Genomic DNA, 21,999 nt, shown 5'->3' on the forward strand with positions numbered 1-21,999 from the left:
TTCAATTACTTTGCACCTCTCACCAGAGTTCTCAGTCAATTGTTTAGCACAAAAGAATTTCATAAAAGTTTACCCTTCAAGGAAAAGTTTAAAGGAGAATAATTTATCCTTTGTAGACACAGGGAAGTGCAGGGCCATTAGAACTAAGCATATCTATTTATGGATGTTTAAATATTTCTCTTTCAATTATGATTGTCAAACTGCCTTCTAGAGTCTCACAAATAACAGAAGCAGAAAAAAATACAGTTGTGAAAAAACAGTGCTGACAGTGAACTGAAGAATATGTGCATTCCTCATTGGCTGCCCCTTCCAATGCATTGTTGCTGTGCAGGAATACACAGGTCAAATGTAACCAAATTTGGGGACTTCTAGGTGAAACTAGAAATGTGGATTGGTGTGTAAGATCTCCTATTTTTAAATATTGGTCTAGTGTTTTTTAAATATAAAATACACAGTCTCCTTCTCTTTATTGGCCAGACCCAACCCCTCTAACACTAGTCTATGTACTATAGTGTACTTTAAGTCATTAAGTAAAGGACTTTCTACTTCCAGTCCAATCAAGGTTGAATCCCAGTTACAGTGAAGTGAAAGTGAGAAGTAGGACATTAGGGTAATAATTAGCTACAGTAAACAAAGAAATCATGATTCCATCATGACAAATACACAGTAAGTGTTAGGGGCTACATGGGGCTCATTGTTAAAATGGCTCATCATGCTGACCCATGAGACTGACCATCTTGTTCAAGCGACATCCTGTTTTTGCCACTGGTGCCTATTTTCCCAAGACTACAAGACCAGGGGGGACCACACACCTCCAGCTTTCTCAAGATTATGAGTGCACCCTACCGTGAGATACCTCTGACTTTCTCATGACGATGTGACCACCAGAGTCCACCTGCAGGTGAAAGATAAACTATAAACTAACCTTCCCCTGCTTCAGGAATCAATTTCCCCTCTGCAGAGTATAAGAAGGCCCTGCTAGAAGGGCGGGGGGGCTGACTCTTCTCAAAGGTCAGTCAGCCTCTCCTTTTTCCTTCTAATAAATTTTCTTCTCTTTGCCTGAACACCCAATTCCTTCTCTTTTTCTCCATGCTCGCCTTACAGTAAGACCTTCAGGAGCACTTGGGAGCAGGCGGTTCTGTAAATTTTCCATACCTTCCCATATATTCCACTTTCAATAGTTGGGTTCCTATTGTCCTAACTTTCACAAGAACTATCCATTTTATGGATTCATGTCATATTAATCACTATAGATTAGATTTTGCATGCCCTCCCGAATTCATATGTTGAAGCCCTAACTCCCCCATGTGATGCACTTGGAGGTGGCATCTTTGGAGGCAAATAGGTCATGTGAGTGGGATATCTATGAGTGGGATTAGTGCCCCTCTAAGAAAAGCTAGGAGAGAGCTTGTCTATCTTTCTGCCTTGTGAGGATACAGCAGAAAGGCAGGCACCTGCAGGCCAAGAGGGAGCCTTCACCGGACACAGGATCTGCTGGCACCTGGATCTTGGTAAATGTTATTTGTAACTGTATGTCTGTGAGTTGCTATGGGCAGGATGTACTGGCTGGTAAACATTGTTTAGTAATAAGTGGATGTGGTTTACACCAGATTTAGGAGAATCTAGGAGTGGTGAAGTAAAATGGGGTTTGGCATTCAATTGTTGACTCATTATATAGCTAAAATATGCCTGCTTGATGAGCTTATTGTAAGAGATCTCACAAGTCATTTTGAGCTTCCTAGTATTGAGGTGCTTTGCACACCCTCTGTTAGTGGCCTAAGAACTGAAGATAACACATGTCTTGTGCTACCAAGCAGTAGGAGGATAAATGAAGTTTGCTCTTGAGATCTCAGTACCTCTTTCATCTTTCAATGCATACCCTTCTCCTGTTGTTGTACTCTGTCCTCTGCCTGTAATAAAGCTGTTCTGTTAGTGTAAACTGTATGGGTCTCCTTTAACTATCAAAAATGTTAGGTCTTGTGTGATTACCACCTCGCTGTAATATACAGCAAAAAAAAAAAAAAAAAAAAAAAAGGAGAATTCATCTGCAAGTTCTCTCTCATCTCCTGCTTCTCATTCTGAAATTTTCACCTCAGTGGGGGCTAAAACTATGCATATAACAGTAGCATTAACCAACTATTACAGTTTCTGAGGAAACCCGGTCCTGTGCTATAGTACACAATCCCATTCAAGTCCAACAGCAAAGAGGTGAGTCTGCATTGATGAGGTCCCAACCACAGGGAAAAGGAAGAAGACAGGCAATATACTGAATGCACACATCACAATGAATCACCACAGATACTTACTTCCAGGCTAAGGGAAAGACTATCGCTAGTTCCCCAGCACTTTCTCACATTTTCTGTCAAGTTGTACCTTCCCTCAGATAACCAATAGTCTAGCTTATCACACAAGAATTTAATCGATCATTAGATTCTAATAAATTCCACTTATTGGATTACATATTCCATTATATTTTGGCCTGATTACTGTCATTCAATGTTATTTATATAAAATTCACCCTTGTTTTTTTGTGGCAGTAACTCATTCATTTCAACTGCAGTATGATATCCCATTCCACTTTAGACCATGACTTATTTATACAAAATACATTTATACAAAATACAAATTTATACAAAATAACGTAAATGTTAATTCACATTTATGTTGATTTTAGTTTAGGGTATTAGCATTGTTAGGAGTATTGGGTAAATGTTTTTAGAATACATATGAAAGCATATTATGGTTTCCTTTTGGTTGTATACCTAAGAGAAGAAATGTTAGTTATAATATAAGCAGATGTTTATTTTTGACAAAGACTCATAATACTTTCCGAGTTGCTTGAACCATTTTATATTTATTTTAACATTACCTAGCATTTATTCAGTTTGCTTATTTTTGTAAATACTTGGTTTTACCAATTCTTCTCATTTCAGCTATTCTGGAGGTTGTGTCATGATATCTGGTATTTTTAACTTGCATTTTCCAGAGAAATAATGGTATTGAACATCTTTTCATATATTTATTGACAATTAAAATAACCTCTTTGGTGAAGTGCCCATTCAAAGATATTGCTTGTGCACTATTATATTAGTTGCCTTTGTTATTGAAATATGCCCAATTAAATTTTGGACAATTTGGGGACTGGATTCAGACAAAAAGTTCTGCTGGCCATGTCAGGTTTGAGATATTAATTAGATACTCCGATGTGGAGAAGAATGCAGTTGAGCACTTGAATTTGGAGTTCAGGAAAAAATAAGTTTGAGGACATACATGTGGAAGCTTCAAGCCCATGAATGGACTTAAAGTCATGGAATCAAACAACATCAATCATAGTAAGGCTAATCCCTAGGGTATTCCACACATTGCATGTTTGGAAAAGGAGAAAATGCCAGAAGAGACGATGCAAAGAAATAACTGGTGAGTTAAGAGGGAAATCAAGGGCTTATCAGGCTTAGGATTTCAAATAAAATTTGCGATATTTCAAAAAAAAAAAAAAAAAAAAAGGAATGATCAACTGGACCAAATAGCACTGATAGTTTGGGTAAAATAAACATAGATTGGTAAAATGAATGTTGTTGGTAATCTTGAAAAAAGTGGTTACCATAGGGGTAAAGCTCAATGGGAACAGGTTGATGAGAGAATACCATGTGAAACAATAGACACAGTAGTTTGGACACTTCCTTTCTGATGGTTACCATAGAGCAGTCTAAAGTACTGCCAAGGATGGAATTTTTTCTTTAAAGATGGGAGATATTATAGCCTAAGTATGGCTTGCACTTGATCCTGAGGTAAGGAAAACACTGAGGATGCAGGAAAGATGAAATTACTGCTAGAAACAAGTCCTTGTGTAAACACAAGGGGAGGGAATCAAGTTTACAAATGTAGGAGTTGTGTAACCAAGCAGGACCCTGTGAAGCCTTCCCACAGTGGATCCACACTCTTGTCCTCTGCCTGCATTTTTGTCTATAGAAAAACTTTAGTCAAAGAATCAGTTTGATCAGAGAAGTGAGAAAATACAGAGAAAAAGGAATACAGTCAAGCAAGACAGAGTAATAATAGTTTAGCCACTCAGCAATGTCAAGGACTTATGGTTCTTCCTCATGGACTATAGATAATATGCTGAGCCATGTCCTTGGAACGGTTTTGCAGGTGCTCAAACCCCTACCAGGCGGAAGAAGTCAACTGCATGCTGCCCACAAACATGTAGACCCCAGACCAGTTGGAAACAGAAGGTTGATGATGCTGACTCCCAATTACCTCATCACCAAACAGTTAGGAAAATATCCAAGGGCTGATCATGCCCGGCTCCTTGAAGAGTAAGAGTAAGAGTCCTCACCACTCCTCCAAGAGGCACACAGTCCTCGAAGCACTAGCCTGCTGTGTACCCTCTGCCTGGCAATTAAAGCTACTTTTGCCGGTTTCCACATTTCTATTTGGCGTCAGTGTATAGAGGCAGCCGATACTTCGGTGATAGTTGGTAGACAGATAATTCATTGCAATGAAAAAATTACTCCACAGACAGAGACAAGGGATATCAGAGCTTCACATAAGTCTACTCTCTTGGGCATTAGTGGCTAAAACAACATCCTTCAGCTCATTCTCATTGTGACACTGGCACTGGCTGCTCTAGTGTAAGTGAGGAATGTGGAGCCACACGGACACCCATCCTGCACTGTGTGGGGTGCTATTCACATTAAAACTTCAATAAAACCCTTTCAACTGACTGTGTTATAGATGCAAAAACTGAATCTTTGAAAGCCTAACTTATACAGCACCATTTAGCCACCATGTTACAGAGCCGTGATTCAGATTTTACATTGGAAGCCTTCTTATCTAGGAGGATCATAAAATTTAACATCCAATGCAGATACTTTTGAGAGTGAAAGGCACAAGTATAATAGTTCAGCTGAGATAAGAGGTATAAACCAAGACTTTCTAGAGTATATTCAGCATTAGATCACCCTGCCTTTTCCTCCATTTTTGATATAATTTAGTACTCAAGTCAAAGCATTCTACTCAATTTCAATTTTTCCGTGGCTATTTTTAACATTAATAATAACTTTAAGTTAACTAATAAAGAGGCCAGTTAGGTTTGGAAAATTATAATAAAAACAGGAAAACTTAAATATGCCTAAGGATTAATTTATTGAAATGACTGGTTAGGAAATTATAATTCCATAAATTATTTTTATACATATTTTTGAAATATTCATGGTATTTCCAACTCAAAATTGAAATTCTGTGCTATTAGTTGAATTAAAATTTTGAAAATAGAGAATTTCTGAGTCAAATTCAAATTAAGATGAAGGCCATATAAAGCATAAAATAAATAAGAGAATAAAGTTTCATTTTTTTCATGTAGACTCATTTAAAAATTATTTGGTAGCATGATGCAAAGATTGAAAAGTTGTCACATTTCCAGTCGCAGTCAATTCTGCGGAATAGAGAACAAATATAGAATTAATTATGTTATAAAACTAATCTCTTCCCCTCTGTAATTCTGATATGACTAATTCATAAGAGAAATTTTATTACAAATGTTCCATGCTGTGCCCTATCTTGGAGGCATATAAAAGTTCCTCTAGGAAAAAATATCATCTCACCTAGAATTGTTTTATTAAAATGTTTACTATATCATGATCACAAAAGGGTGTGTGTTTTAAGAATCTCAAAACTGTATTGACTTCCTTTTTTAAGCTTTATATCTGGACTAGTGAACTGCATTTTGACTCATGAATTAAGAGAAAATTTATACATTTTAAATGAGATTAAAAATACTTGAAGTTCATAAAGCCTAAGTTAGAAATGTGAATGCAGTTGGTCTTTAAAATAGCTCTACTATATTTACATAAAAGTAAAATAAATTATTTTTAGTTTTCCATAACAATGATGAAAATCAAGTGTAAGTGTATAGGCAACTGAAAGAAAACCAATCAAATCTGCCAACAGTACATAAATACAATTTTGAATGATTTGAAATAGAAAAGATTCATAGCTAATTAAAAGATTCAGTAAATAATCAATCAATGAGAATAAATTGATAATTAATAATTAGGTTGCCATATTGATGGAATTTGCCTTTATTTTAGGCTTATCCAGGAGAATGAAGTGCAGAAAGATACTAACTATAAAAATGATTAATCTGATTTTCAAACTCTTAAAGCTTACCAAAAGTGAGGAGAGGGCATTAACTTTGAAATCCTCTTAGACCTTAAAAATTAAAAAATAAAAAAGCGAATAAATATACAGTTCATCTTTTGGCAAGAACAATTTCCCTGAGTATTCCATGAGTATTGAAATAGGCATCTCAGTATCTTGCCCTCAAATGTTCATATATCAAAACAAGATGTGAAATGAGGCATGTGGGGAAATAATTGCACATAAGGAAAACTTCAAAATTGCAGATAATAACAAACCTTCTTAGGTTTGTTATTCCAAGCCACATGAGATTGTTACATTTAATTCTGGCTTTAGTATACCTTAAATCCTCTCTCTTTATCTCAATTCTCAACAGACCAATTAAATCATAATCCCTGAAATTATCTCTTCCCAATATTCAATTTCCCCTACATATAGAGGTAAGTACAATTATGTCGAATCTTTGTGGGTAATCCTGGACTTTGAGATTTGGGAGGAAATCTCCCAGTTATTGGTTATTCTATTTGTAGCAAATGTTGAGAATCACTATCTAAACTATGTGCATTTTGGAACCACTTATTATTCATTGTCTCTTTTATTCTAGAGTTCTTGCTTAATTACTCTAACAGCAACTAAACATCATAAGTGAAACAGCACAGTGAATAAACTTGGACTTACAGGGTTGTAAACTGGGGCAACTGGTTGAGGCACAGGGTAGAACCCTCGGAGAGGGCCAAGTAGAGGATCCTGGTAGAGCAGAAGGGCCTGGAAGGGCATATCTCTCTGGGGGAAGGGCACCACTTGCTGGGGAACAGGCAGGACTTTGGCCTGAGGCAGGGACAGCAGGGGCTGAGGAGCAAACATGGGGGTCTGAGGAACAGGCTGGGGAATCTGGTGCATCAGGGACTGGAGCAGAGGCAGAGAAAGGCCTTCAAAATCGGTGAGAGTTAGGCTCTGGCCTTCCACAAAAGGCTCTGCTGGAGATTTAGGGAAGGGCATTCCTTTACGCTTGGGAACAATGGTCTCCTTAGCTTTGGAATCTTTCATTACTTCAGGATGAAGAAGAGGCACCACCACAGGGACCTGGGCAAGAGGCAGGATGTTTTGTGGAAGGATGGGGTAAGGGATGGGCTCGGTGTAAGGATGGGCTAGAGGCTGAGGCTGGGGAAACTGGTGGATTTTATTCTGGCGTTCATTCTGGAAAGAAGGAAAAAGAATCGTTGAGTCCGTAATGCAGCTACAACTGTCATTCATGATGAATTAGCGGCCTCTTTTTTTGAACAGTCATAATTAAGTGAAAAGAGAACAAATTGTTCACTTCTTTTGGTTTAGGAGTCATACCATGTGAGGATTAATGCTCATGGAGGGACTGCTCCCTAACCCCTTCCTTCCTAGGCAATGCGCAGAGCCAAGGGAAATCAGTGTTTGGAGATGTCAAGATTTGTTTCACCTTTTCCTGAGCTGCCTGCAGAGCTGTAGCTACTTACTTTGGTCTTCAGAGGGTACAGACTTTACAACAATGTGTTGATAATAGACCAAATTGTTTTCATATAATGAAGGAAGAGTTCTTCCCAAAAAAGGCTTGGATAACTCCAAGATTTATATTGTTTAAGTCTTAATTTGTGTTTTTAATTCAAGGAGGTACTTAATGGCAAACTTCCAGCACTACTTCCCTTGGTATAAAGTGGTAATCTTGAGTTTTTAAAGAGGCATAAATTTGTAAATTCATCTTGATTTAGAAAATATTTGGGGTAAGTACCAAATAATCCAACTTCATTGGTAAAACAGGAAAGCTTAAATATCATGATTGGATAAATATTACCACAAGAGTAATTTAATTAAAGAATTTTATTTCATCCTCAAATCCTTGTTTTTAAGCAAGCCCTGCTTATTAATAACTATGCAAGTTGTCACACAATTGTGTACTCAATTGTTCTGTATCTTACTTTTCTCAACTGTGTAATGGAAATTTTTTTAAGACCTTCACACATTCATAAATGAGTATAAAAGCTACAGAATGTTAACGTAAAATCATTGGATAGTCACTGTGTGCCAGCTCATCCACCCTATTGGCTTATGAATTTTCTCAATTTTACAGAAGAAGAAATTGAGGTACAGAGAAACTTGGGACCAGGGTTATACAGCTGATATAGGATCCAATCAGGATTCGTGGTGCACCACCTCCCTACTCTTTCATCAAGGGGATCACAGCCCCGAACCGGAAATGTTCCCATTAAGTGCACTTACTGAAAACAGGTATACTGTTGGTAAAATGAATAAATCAATAGTTATTCACAGGTACTTATTCTTTACTCTGGAAGTTGATTATGTATTTAAATGTGTCTATGTCTTTAAAATCTTTTCACTTTGTCATAGTTTAATTTCTTACACTGATTTATATTAATACCATGTTTTTGAGTGAACATATAAACATTTTGCATATATCATGTTTAATAATAATTTTCAAAATATGCTCATCATGAACAAATTACCTCTGTTTGTTGTTGTTCCTCCCGCTTAAGCTTCTCAATTTTCTCCTAGAAAACAGATCACACCAAAATAAATGTTGCTATTTGTAACAAGTAAACAGGAAGTTTTGAAAATAGGCGTATTTAAGGATGAAGTCTTTACCTTGCTGATGTGAGTAATAGATTCCTTTAGAAAAATAAAAATAAGATTGAGTTTTAATGAACAATTCTTATTTGTCAATATAAGTCAGCAAATGACATTTTATAGGTTAATGTGGACACCTTGTTTGATAATATTATTTTAATTGCTGGAAATTTATGTTACACTATTCTGAATAAATCTATTGTATAAAAGAAGAACAGATGATGCAGTCATAAAAGGAAAGAAAATGAGTGAGCATAGTAACAACAGAGGCCTGTAACAGATACTAATTTCTCTCTATTACCCTTCTTACAATAACAAAGGATCTCTAATAACCCATCTGATTTGAAAAGAATAACAGTCATTGAAAATACAGTAATCAGAGTTCCTGTCGTGGCCCAGTGGTTAACAAATCCGACTAGGAACCATGAGTTTGTGGGTTCGATTCCTGGCCTTGCTCAGTGGGTTAAGGATTTGGCATTGCCATGAGTTGTGGTGTAGGTCGCAGATGCGGCTCAGATCCCACTCCCACATTGCTGTGGCTCTGGTGTAGGCCAGCGGCTACAGCTCTGATTAGACCCCTAACCTGGGAACCTCCATATGCTGCAGGAACAGCCCTAGAAAAGGCAAAAAGACAAAAATATGTGTGTGTATATATATAATCACTGATACCTTTGTTACTCATTCTTAGTCCGCTTGTTATGAATTATAAGAAATACATATCCTCCCTCTAGGATCTCATAACCTTTGTGAAGAGTCAAAGTTTAGTGATGTACCATTCCCCTAACAGGTGATAACAGACTCAAAGAGTGATGTGAGGGTTAATATCTACCTGACTGACACCCTGGGCAGATTTAGGACTAGACTAAGTCTAACTACCTCTTATTTACTAGACTGCTATTATGCTATTATAATGACAAAATGTGTCCATTTGCACATCCGCCCCCTGACTACACTGCGAGATCTTTCTTATGGGCTTCCCTCTTTCCAGTTTGTACCGCAGCTCTAGTTAAAGTCTGATACATAAATGTATCAATAAATGTCAAAACAGTGAATGAGGTTAATATAGAGAGAGATCAAGATAGAAAAAAAGACTGTACAGTTCATTAAAAAAAAAGAAGAAGAAGCGGAGCACAGTGCCACAATTTCAAGTAGCCAGTCAACTCAGAAATGGCTAGAACGTTAAATCCTCCGGACATGTATTCTCTCTTTAAATATATACAATGGAAATTTACATTAGAACTTAAGTGTCAGAATATAGATATGATAGCTTCATCAATGCATGTTCGTGTTCACACTAAAAGAAAAGAAAGTGCAGTTTTTTTAATAGTTCTAAATTTGGGAAATTACCTATGAATAAACATTGGCTTACCTCACTGCTTGAAAGGCTTTCCACAGTCTGAAAAGGAAAAAAGAAAGGAAAAGTTGAAATTCAACCTCCAGCTAAATCTGCTAGATCATCAGAAAGTTTTACTATTTTATGCTTGGGAATTTTTCTCTGAATAAAAATATCTTACCTCACCAGATGCATTGAGTTCTTCCTTCTATAGAGAAAAAAAAGAAAAACCAGCATTTTAGTCCCCATAGTTGACTCATTATTAAACATTTTTCCTATCTGAATTTTACCTTCCTTATGCAGAGCTATCTATTTCACAAACTGAAAAAATATGTTCTATGTCTTTTGAGAGACTTGTAATTGCTTTTACATTATTTAAATGTATTAACTTTTTACTGGTATATTTTTATTTTTCCTTAATGAGTTTTTTATGGATAACAGAAAAAAAAGTTATTTTCATTTGTATTGAATACTTTCATTATGATTATGAATATGTTTGTGATTATTGTCTGATACCCCATCTTCTGGAGTATCATTCTCTGTTCAATAGACACAGGTAGGATTTAACTGGGTGCCCTAGAGATCATATATTTCATCACTGGAAGAAGATGGAAGTGTATTTGTGTAATATTACTCTTTTTATTGTTCTCATATGTGTTTCTTCTTGTTTATCTGTTGCTTATTGGTTTGCTTGTTTACCTTAGGCACTGGTGGCACAATACTACAGAAAGCATTTGATCCAGATGTGTGGCCCCAGTGGATATTGTTGAGATAGTGGGTGAATGCAAGGAATTTTCTTAGAAGTGAAAAAATAAACAAACAAAAACAAACCTGCTCTTCTGCATTATTTATACCTTTACAGTGTTTGTAATACCATTTTCTACCCATAGGCAGGTAGTACTATTCCTTATTTATTTAGAGATTTTTTTTCTGTACTTACCGCTCTTGCAAGGGCAAGAGCCACGAGGCAGGCAAGGATGAGGAGCTTCATGGCGATCAAGTCCTGTGAATGGGGAAATGAGGGAAAAAAATGTATATGACTGGTCAATCTAATATATTTCTTATTTTATTTCCTCTAAAAGAAACCAAAGGTGTAATAAAAATGTCTGATAGAAATTTTGTCATATGACCAGGGTCAACATCTACTATGACTCCTTAATCTTACATGTCAAGTTCCTATTTCATTGCCAGCCATTCAGATTTTTTCCACTAACAGCCTTATCCTACTTCAATCTTTTTCATCTCATTTCACAGTACATATTAGTTTTTTCTTTTGAAATACAGAAGCTACAAATATTGACAGAAAGCTTAATTAATAGATTCAAAAATATTTATTTGGCACCTTTTAAAATTTTTTAAAATTGAAGTACAGTTGATTTACAATGTTCTGTCGATTTCTGCTCTACAGCAAAGTGACCCAGTCATACATATGTAAACATTCTTTTTCTCATATTATCTTCTATCATGTTTTATCACAAGTGATTGGATAGAGTTCTCTGTGCTGTACAGCAGTTTCTCAGTGCTTATTATTTAGCACTTTTTATTGCCAGATTTTGCTTATGTGCTGGAATGTTAGCAGTGAACAAAATAGTAAGGTCTCAGCCCTATTGGAGCCTCAGTTCTACAGAGAGGAAAGTTATCAGATAAAATGCATACAAAGAAGGTCATATTTTATTTTAGCTTTATTGAACTAAATGATTTATATGGATAATTGGCTTATACATAGCTTTTTATTTCCATAAGACTGAGCTTTTCATTTTAGTATTTCGTTTACTTGCTCCACTTATCCAGATGTTTTCTTGGGCAGATTGGTTTGTTTCTTCTCCATATATATCCACCTCACAGTCTTAATCCCCCATACCTAACAGCATCTCTTCTCCTTTGTGCCACATAATTGTGGAGATTATACACTCTCCTTCTTTTATCTCTGTGAACATGTGTGCACTTGTCTCTTGATTTACCAAAAGGTCAGGTTCACTTGCCCAATCCCCACTCTAGGCTGCTTACCACTCCAGGCTATCTCCCCACTCCAGGCTACCTCCCCACTCCAGGCTACTTCCCCACTCCAGGCTACTTCCCCACTCCAGGCTACTTCCCCACTCTAGGCTACTTCTCCTGGCTGCATAGCATAAAATATGTTAATACTTTTGACCAAAATGTACTAAATGGTAGATTTTACTGCATTTCTAAAAGTTTTGTAAAAAAATAATGTTTGTGCCACCAATATCCCTTGACACACAATCTTCAATCCAAGATTTTTACCAAATTAAGACTTTTCGCCCTAGATTTTTCTCATGGGTGCTGTCTTATTCCTTATTGATTTTACTTTATGCAGAAATTCTCAAACATTTCCAAATATTTTTTACTGTAAAGACTGAAAAAAAGAATATAGTACTTTATTAGAATTCTTTACAAGTAGGGAAGATATTATTACATGTTCTTTATTTTATAATTATAATTTTATTTATAAGTTTTTAAGGCAGGATTTATATTATTGCCTTTTTTTTTTTTTGGTATATTGAAATTCCTAGGCTAGGGATTGAATTGAAGCTGTAGCTGCTGGCCCATGCCACAGCCACAGCAATGCTGGATCCTTAACCCACTGAGCAGGTCCAGGGATCAAACCCATGTCCTCATGGATACTAGTAGGGTTCATTACCACTGAGCCACAACAGGAACTCCATGAATTTTAAACTATTCTTTATTTCAGATCATGTTTTCCTTCTTTTTTGTTCCCAGATAAACTCTGTTCCCCCTAGGATTTTTTTTTTTTTTTACAAAGTAAACATTTTGTTTGTCTTTAATTTAATTCTGTATTTTATGAATCTATTTTAATAGTTTTGAAATATCATAATATAAATGGTAAATTGAGAATTTGGATATTTTAAACAATTCTGACAAATATGCTCTTCTTCTAAAAATATTATTTATAAATATTTTAAGGAGCACATGTTCCCAAACAAATCTCTCCATTTCTTGACTGACATGCAACTTCTATAAACTATTTGTGGGCTAAAACTTTCTTAATAATGATTATTCATATACCCATGCTATAAATTAAATGTATTTGCCTTTATGGCTGTGGTATGTTTAATCAATTTGAGAGACATATAATTCAAGAAATGTATCTTTTAATACAGCCTTTTACTAAAGGAAATAGCAGTCACCATTACATTTTGTTAGATTCGTACAACACGGTCATTTAAATTTTTATCAAATCTTTACAGGCACTTCTATTTTTTTAAACTAAGTACTGAAAATAGTATCAGCACTATCTTAAATACCCACAAATACCCTATATATTAAATACATATTTTTTAAGCAACTATGTTCTTTCTATATCTCAACGTAGTTTAAGATCAGGATGAGAGGATACATTGAATTGAATCTGAAATTCTTACCTTTTCTCCAAAGTGGAGGACAAGAAGTGAAGGAGGAGGTGAATGGATAATCATCCACTTCTGTGGCTATTTTTATACAGTATTTAATGACATGCTAATTGTGTGGTTGGAAAATAAAATCAATAGTGAGTTTGAATTCCAAGAAATCTGCATGATTATAAAATGATTTCTTCCTATTATCTATCCCCAGAAATTCTGAGGAGCATTTTAACAAGTGGATAATTTACCATCTGATAAAGAAAATCCACCCAGGAAATGAAACTGTTCAATAACTACAGACGTTGGCTGGGGGACAGTGACATTCTGGCCCAGTCCCCAAGTTATGGTAGCCACAATAAGGTCTCTTTAGCACTTGGTAGGTTTTCAAGAGCTTTCTTGTGGGGAAATTCTAATAGGTACTGGAGATACACAGGCCACACGAAGGTCACTATTTCATGCTAACTAAATAGATGTTACCATTTTATGCCATAATGGAGAAAATGACATGACAAGCCTGTGATGACAGCTCAGACCTAAGGAAGAAAGAGAGATGTATGCTAAAAGGAAAGGAAGAATATGGTCTTGAACATGAGAACAAAGTCACTACAACTAAATCAAATAGTGAATCTAGGTTATGAAGTGCAAGGAGTAGTGAGTAGATGGAGATGAGAAGAAAGACAAAGGGGTGACATAACAGTGGGCAAAGAATTCTAAGGAGTGCAAATTTTATTCTCTAGATAGTGAGGACTTTTTGAAGGGTTTTAAGACAGAAAGTAACATTTAGAGAATATTTCTAGAGAAAAAAATGATACTGGTACAAATTTATTAAAGTGGTGCTTCTAGGAGTTCCCTTTGTGGCTCAGTGGGTCAAGAACAAAACATGGTGTCCATGAGGATGCAGGTTCAATCCCTGGCCTTGCTCAGTGGGTTAAGAATCCGCATTGCCACAAGATACCTTGGTCACAGGTGCAGCTCAGATCTGGTGTTGCTATGGCTGTGGTATAGGCCACAGCTGCAACTCTGATTTGACCCCTGGCCTGGAAACTTCCATGTGCTTTGGGTGCAGCCTTAAAAAAAAAAAAAAAAAAAAAAAAAAGAAGAAGAAGAAGAAGAAGAAAGAAAGAAAAGAAAAACAAATCGGTCCTCTCAAGTTTGGTCTCGTATCTTCTATAGTGAATCAATGTATGTCAGCTAATATTCATGAAGGCCAAATGATGGAAGGAAGAAAGAAGATGAAAGCCCAGACAGGAGGAGGGTCTCACCTAACATGCTATAATAGAGTCTGAGCCAGGCCTCAAAAGTATTTCTTAGTTGCCCACGTATAAAAGTTGTCTTCAAGTTTCTTTGCCTCTTTAGTGATAGATGTTCATAAATGTAATTGGCTGATTGTATTAGACTACTTATTTTTATCTTTATTTCTTCTATTCATTGCCTGTAAAGATATATTCAGTACTTAAGTATAGATAGATGCTGTTATGAAGTAAGCAAGTAGAGTATCGGCATAATTAATGATTTTTCTTCATAAGATACCTTGCATTCATATCATGCTAGATGTATGTGGGAGGGGAATATTCCTGACTGTCATATAGGTTTTGTATTCCTCAGCAACCCAACTCAGTGTCTACTGTGTATTCAAATTATTCAGCTAATATTCATTCTAAGAGTGTTCATATGGAGCCAGGAGGAAGCCATGAAAAGAAATGATGAAATGACCCCAGTGTCATAGGTATAACTAGAAAAGGTCTTGGCTGTTCACTGTGCCTTTATGTGTTAGCTCTTGGTTGCCAAGGCCATAGGCAAAAGAGTATAATTTCTAAGAAAAGGAATACAAAAGCAAGTGTGCCCTAACCATTTGATACTTCCTTTGTGTTTTCTCAGCAAGATGCTTTACCTATTGTGCAATAAATACAACATTCCCTTATGACTATCGCTCACCAATTTTGAATTATATGAATAGATACAGTTATGGACTTGATTGGGCCAGAAAAGTAGGTAAAACCTTGATCAAGGAAATCACTAACAATACACCAGAGAAAAAGACTTGCCCAAGGGAGAGTTGAAAAGCCAGAGATTTAAGATAACATCAGGTGCCACTGGCCAGGTAAGCCTCAGAGCACAATGACCAGTAAGGAGCAAAGTGCCATATGGGCAAACCAAGCTTTTGCAATGAATAACCCAAGCGTTGCCATTTTTATATATCAAAGTGAGAATTTCATCCACAGAAATTTTATAAGACAACCCTGGGTGAGGAGTAATATATGATCTATGCAAAGTGTTCTAGTACTATTTGTTATAAGCAGAATTTGTTCAGTCAAAGCTTTTTCCAATATTGGATGATGAATCTGAAATATGCAGGCATGAGATATAGGTAAAGCAAAAAGGTAATAGCTGAAACCATGTGAATAACACCCTCAAGAAATAGAGTAATAGAAAAGCTGATAAGGGAGTTCCTGTCGTGGCTCAGTGGTTAGCAAATCTGACCAGCACCCATGCAGATAGGATCCTGCGTGGCTGTGGCTGTGGTGTAGGTCAGCAGCTACAACTCTGATTTGATCCCTAGCCTGAACCTCCATATGCCACAAGTGTGGGCCTAAAAAGAAAAAAAAAAGAAAGAAAGAAAGAAAAGCTGGATTAAAAAGTACAATAAAAGGACCAAAAATTGTTCAGAAAATAAGGACTAGAAGAGACCCTAGATATCATCCATATCATGTTTTAAATATATTTTAGAGGCAAAGAAACAGAGGGCCTGTGAATTTGCATTGTTTTTTTTCAGGAGACTGCAGCTCTTTAGAAATAGAGCTGTTACTAAAAACTTCATTTTTCTAAATAATATTTGAGACTCTGTTTAATAACGTCCAAAACATGGGCGGGGGTGGAAATAGGATAAAAAAAGAGTGAAGTTTATATAATGATTCAGATATGGCAACAATGTAAAACAAAATTTGTTAATTCCACCAAATTATTAGTTAAGAATAGGTAGCATAGCATTATTTATATAGATGTAATATTTTAATTCTTTCCATGAGATTGCATAGCATTATTTATATAGATGGAATATTTTAATTCTTTCCATAAGATTAGCCACATAAAATAACATCTGATTTATGATAAATATGGCTATTGAGATTAATTTATAAAGTTAATCAAGAATCAGGAAATAGTGGGAGCTCCCATTGTGGCTCAGCAGGTTAAGAACCTGAGTAGTATCCATGAGGATGCGGGTTCCATCCCTGGCCTTGCTCAGTGGGTTAAGGATCCAGCATTGCCATGAGCTGTGGTAAAGGTTATAGATGCGGCTAGGATCTGGCTTTGCTGTGGTTGTGTCATAGGCTGGCAGCTGAGGCTCCAATTTGACCCCTTCTGAGGCTGCAGGTGTAGCCCTAAAAAGCAAAAAAAAAAAAAAAAAAAATGTTTTGAAGTGAAATGTCTTGTCGCATCTGTTTTGGAAAATGATTCAATAAAATTGACTATTTCATTTGTTCAGGGAGGAATGTGAGTGATGGCTGGTGGTTCACCCACTGCTGAGATGGCACTAGCAGAAGCCCAGAGGCCCATCCCAGCATTTTCTCCATCTGCTCCATCTTCTTCTGGAAAGCCAGGGTGCAGGTTTTGGCTTCTTTAAACTGATTTAAAAGCGAATTCCTGCTGTATTTTGCACTTTATATAATTAATAGCAAGGAAAAGTTCATCGTCGATATTAAAGAAAAATTTAAAGAATTGTTTAAGGAGATCTGGCTTAACACATGTTTATTCTGCTCACCACTTCAGGCATAAGATATAGCCAGATGTTTGTAGGTACTCAGAATATAGCTGTTGAAATACCAAATAAATAAGTGAAATAATTATAATTATTACAACCAATTATGTGATCAAAAGGCATCGAGTAAAGGAATCTTCACGTTAGAAACCAAGAGTTTCGAACTTTTAAAATTACTGCTTAAATAGACTTCTTTATATTCACCAGCATGAATTCATCAGGCCTTCATATATTTCATTACCCTTTGCCCATTTTCTGTGATAAAGATATGAAGATATATAAATACAAATATATATATATATAATCTGAAATGAGTTACTGATTGTCTTCATTTACTTTCACAGTCTAAACAGGAAGTTTCTCATCCTTGCCTGCCTTCTGGCTCTTGCTCTGGCAAAACATGTGAGTATAATGGCATCTCCATCTTTATTTAAAGGAAAAAAAGAAGAAAACCTGAGCACATTTTGCAACGTGCACAGGAGGATGGGGGTAAGTAAACTGACTATATTCTGAGCCTGATGAACCAGCAAATAAAGACCTAACTGGCACTAAGCATCTCCTTTCCAGAATAGGAATGTGCTCTAATATCAGGGCGGTTTTGAAATACCTTCCCTGTTGCGTTGAATCGGGATTCTAGCTGCAGATGGAAAAGCAAACACTGTACTCTGTGTTTTGATTTTCTTGAGAACGTGCATTCCTCTGGCAGGTAGGTCAGAGCCACAGTTACCGCATGGTTTGACAAAACAGTGTCAGGGTCTCACCGTACTTAATGGCAATAGACACAGGACAGCGTTACGTGACAAAATCTGAACTTGCATTCAGCATGTCTGAATGTGACGTGGAACTTTGCAATTTACCAGTCATGTAGCCTAGTGGAAATACTTCAGTTGGTTTGAGCTTCGTTCCCCTTAGATGTGAGGAACTAATTATAGTCTTCATAGGTAGTTCTGAGTATTTAATTAGGTAAGAAACAGGAAGGTGTTTTACACATAAAAATACTCATAAATGTAATAGACCATCATGTTCATTATTATTCTAAAGAAGAGAATAGGGGTTTGTTCCTTAATGTACAGGGAACATGCCTTCCAACTCCCTTCAATGGCTGGCTCATTCGTCACACAAGGTGTGTTGGTGCTCAGAGCCTTGGCTACCTCAGGCATTCTGTTCTGAAGGAAAATCCTTGCTTATTTTGTTTCCCTAAGGAATCTGAAGAAACAGTCACTGAGGTTATTATTTTTCATTCAAATAAAATTATCTTAATATTATCTAATACGTTTTTTGTGTGTTTTTAAACGTGGGCTTTTCCTTCTTAACAGAAAAATTGAGCTGGCTAAAGAAGAAAAGCACTCCCTAAACCCAGCAGGTAAATTTCATTTACCCTTTGTAACTTCAGTTAAAAGATTTTACTACTTTTTCCAAGTGATCAGTGACCTCTTAATTTTTCAGGATAAATTAAACTTTAGAAAGAGAAAGACAAATACCGTGTGTATATGTGGAATCTAAAATACAGCACAAGTGAACCTATCTACAGAACAGCAATGGACTCAGAGACTGTGGATGCCAAAGGGGAGGAGGAACAAGGAGGGATAGACTGGGAGACTGGGGTTAGTAGGTGTAAACTCTTACATTTAGGAAGGATAAACAACAAAATCCTACTGTATAGCACAGGGAACTCTACCCAGTCTCCTTTGATAGGCTGATGGAAAAGAATTCAAAAGATAATGTATATATAATGTATATATATGTATCACTGAGTCATTTTGCTGTATGGCAGAAATTGGCACCACATTGCAAATCAACTATACTTTAATAAAAAAAAAATTGTTCAAGTTAAAAAAAAAAGTTTCAGGAGTTCCCGTCGTGGCGCAGTGGTTAACGAATCCGACTGGGAACCACGAGGTGGAGGGTTCCATCCCTGGCCTTGCTCAGTGGGTTGAGGATCCGGCATTGCCGTGAGCTGTGGTGTAGGTTGCAGACATGGCTCGGATCCCACGTTGCTGTGGCTCTGGCATAGGCTGGTGGCCACAGCTCCCATTAGACCCCTAGTCTGGGAACCTCCATATGCTGCGGGTGCGGCCCTAGAAAAGGCCAAAAAAAAAATGTTTGTTTCATGGTACAGTGCTATTACCCTAACAAAGAAGTGTGTCTGTCTTGAAATAACAATGAGGTATTCTCCTTCTATCTATTCAAATATGAATGAGTTCCAAATGCTAAAAATATTATTTAAAATCGAAGTGACTTAAGTGCAAATATAGCTCAAATGTGTCTTACTAATTTATTCTCACTTACTTTTACTTGAGCAACATGGCCTAATGCCTTATGATTAAAAATGAGTAACTGCTCTATTTTCAAGTATCGGGTTATCTAATACCTCCAAGACAGTGCAAGTTTGGTCCCAGGCCCCCACAATATAGCAAATATTGCAGCAAAGTGAAGCATACAAATTACCCGTTTTCCAATGCACATCTAAGTTATGTTTACATGCTACTATAGTCAATAGCACACTTGACAAAGCAAGTAACTATTAAGATAGTATAGCTATTTATTAAATATTTATTTCATTAAATTTTAAACTTCAATTAAATTTATTTTCTTTAAAATTTATTTTATTATTTGTATTAATTTAAAATTTTTATTCTATAAATTTTAATAAAATTTTTATCTTATTGAATTTTAATTAAAATTTATTTTATTAAAATAGCACACTTGATAAAGTGTACAATAGCATTATGACTGAAAACAATGTACATACCTTAATTAAAAATATGTAATGATAGAGTTCCTTCCCACTGTTATACAAGGGAATCAGTGGTATCTCTGTAGCACCAGGACTTAGTATGATCCCAGGCCCAGCACAATGGGTTAAAGGATCCAGCATCACCGTACCTAGAGCTTGGATCTGGATTTGATCCCTGGACTGGGGACTCCATATGCCCTGGAGCAGCCAAAACAAACAAACAAACAAACAAAAAAAACAAAAAAAACAAAAAAACTAAAAACTTTATTGATAAAAAATGCTAACCACCGTCTGAGACTTTAGCAAGTTGTATCATCTTTCAATAGCAACATCAAACATCACTGATCACAAATCACCATGACAAATATAATCATAATGAAAAAGTTGGAAAGATCCAGAAAATTCTCATAGAAAAATTGTACCATTTAAATTTGTCACAACTTTCAAATTATTTTTAAAAAATGCAGTAACGCAGTATCTTTGAAATGTGATAAAACACGGTGTGCCTTGCCAGAAGCTGTTTTAGATTCCAGCAACTTGTTTTACAGTGCAGCCCTATCACTTAGTATCTCTTTTTTAATTGTTTTTTTTTTTCCTTTTTAGGGCCGCACCTGCGGCATATGCAAGTTCCCCAGCTAGGGGTTGAATTGGAGCTGTATCCACAGCCACAGCAACTCAGGATTTGAGCCATGTCTGTGACATACACCACTCCTCTTGGCATCCCCAGATCATTAACCAACTGAGTGAGGCCAGGGATCAAACCTGCATCCTCATGGACACTTGTCAGATTCGTTTCCGCCATAATGGGAACTCTCTTAGCGTCTCTTGGAAATTTGTCCAATACCAAACTTTTTTAAGCTGAATTTTTCTCCTCTATAAAATAATAACAGCTTGTTGGCCCTGTGAGAGTTTTTTTGATTAAATTTGATAACATATGTAAATTAGGGAATGCTGGGTGCACAGAACATGCTGTTATTCTTCCATAAACAACAAATTTCCTCTAAAATGATTGTCAAAGAAATAGCCCCTGCCTAAGATCCTCCCAAAGTGCAACCCTCTCCACTAAAAAACTACCTGATTTTAGAACTTTGTTTCTGTTTAATTATAGTTTTAATAATATAACTTAAAATTCCAGTTTTACAAAGTTCTCAGTGTTCCTAAAATTTGGTCAAAGTGATTAACAATGGCACACATTTGTTGTGTTGATTTTTTCCATAACCATTTATCAATCTAATAATTATTCTCTGGCTTTTTAAAAATCTACTGGCTCTCCCTCTGTATGAACTAAAGCTGCATTTTAAAGTCTTACTGGTGGGGGACGGGATTAAGATGGAGGAATAGAAGGACTGGAGCTCAAATTCTCTCCTAAAAATAACAAAATTAACAACTAAAGACTGAGCATTCTTCATCAAAATGGACCAGAAAAATTAAAAAAGATACCCTAACTCCAGAAGAAAAAGAGGAGGCCAAATCAAGCAGTAGGAGGGGTGATTTCACCATATAAACAACCCCATACATCCAGGGTGGGAAGCTGCACAGACTGAAAACTAACTGGCTCACAGAGACTCACCTACAGGAGTGAGAGTTCTGAGCCCCACATCAAACTCTCACGTGTGGGGATCTGGCACAGGGAGAAAGAGCCCCATAGCATCTTGCATTGAAGGCCAGTGGGGCTTGTGTGCAAGAGCTCCATAGGACTGGGGAAAATGGAGACCCCATTCTTAAAAGGTGCACACAGACTTTCACGTGCACTGAGTCCTGGGACAAAGCGAAGTCTCCAGGGGAATCTGGGTCAAACCTGACCACAGTTCTTGGAGGACATCCTGGGAAAACAGGGGTGAACATGGCTTGTTGTGAGGGAAGGACATTGGAAGCAAAGCTTTTGAGAATAGTCAGCAGTGTGCCTATCTCTGGAGGTGGCCATTTTTGGAAAATCTGGCCCCACCCATCAGCCAGTGCTGAGAAGCCCCAGGGCAAACAACAACCCAGGTGGGATCACAGCCCCACCTCACAGTAAACAGGCTACCTAAAGACCCCTCAG

The 21,999-nt window shown here is 36.6% G+C and overlaps 1 protein-coding gene across 2 annotated transcripts; it reads right to left on the reverse strand.

Annotated features, from left to right (window-relative positions):
- Nucleotides 1-5,121: 5,121 nt before the first annotated feature.
- On the reverse strand, nucleotides 5,122-13,524 carry CSN2 (casein beta). 2 transcript variants are annotated; one of them, NM_214434.2, is given in 9 exon segments: nucleotides 5,122-5,434; nucleotides 6,169-6,210; nucleotides 6,817-7,335; nucleotides 8,631-8,675; nucleotides 8,770-8,793; nucleotides 10,121-10,147; nucleotides 10,266-10,292; nucleotides 11,025-11,087; nucleotides 13,486-13,524. In NM_214434.2, coding segments are annotated over 7 exon segments (699 nt in total). In that variant the 5' UTR covers nucleotides 11,076-11,087; nucleotides 13,486-13,524; the 3' UTR covers nucleotides 5,122-5,434; nucleotides 6,169-6,204.
- Nucleotides 13,525-21,999: the final 8,475 nt, after the last annotated feature.

The sequence above is a fragment of the Sus scrofa genome, chromosome 8 (genome assembly GCF_054392235.1).
Source record: "Sus scrofa isolate SSC_HxYL_T2T_F1_AM1 chromosome 8, Sscrofa_HxYL_maternal_Yorkshire_Landrace_v2.0, whole genome shotgun sequence".
Taxonomy (NCBI): domain Eukaryota; kingdom Metazoa; phylum Chordata; class Mammalia; order Artiodactyla; family Suidae; genus Sus; species Sus scrofa.

Bases quoted from the DNA above. Each gene is read 5' to 3' on its own strand.
- CSN2 (XM_084971057.1), bottom strand. From the start codon at position 11,075: ATGAAGCTCCTCATCCTTGCCTGCCTCGTGGCTCTTGCCCTTGCAAGA. The intron at 8,794-10,120 runs GTAAGCCAATGT...ATTTTTCTAAAG, and splicing joins AAAGCCTTTCAAGCAGTGAG to GAATCTATTACTCACATCAG. The intron at 7,336-8,630 runs GTAATTTGTTCA...CCTTCTTTCCAG, and splicing joins AGGAACAACAACAAACAGAG to AATGAACGCCAGAATAAAAT.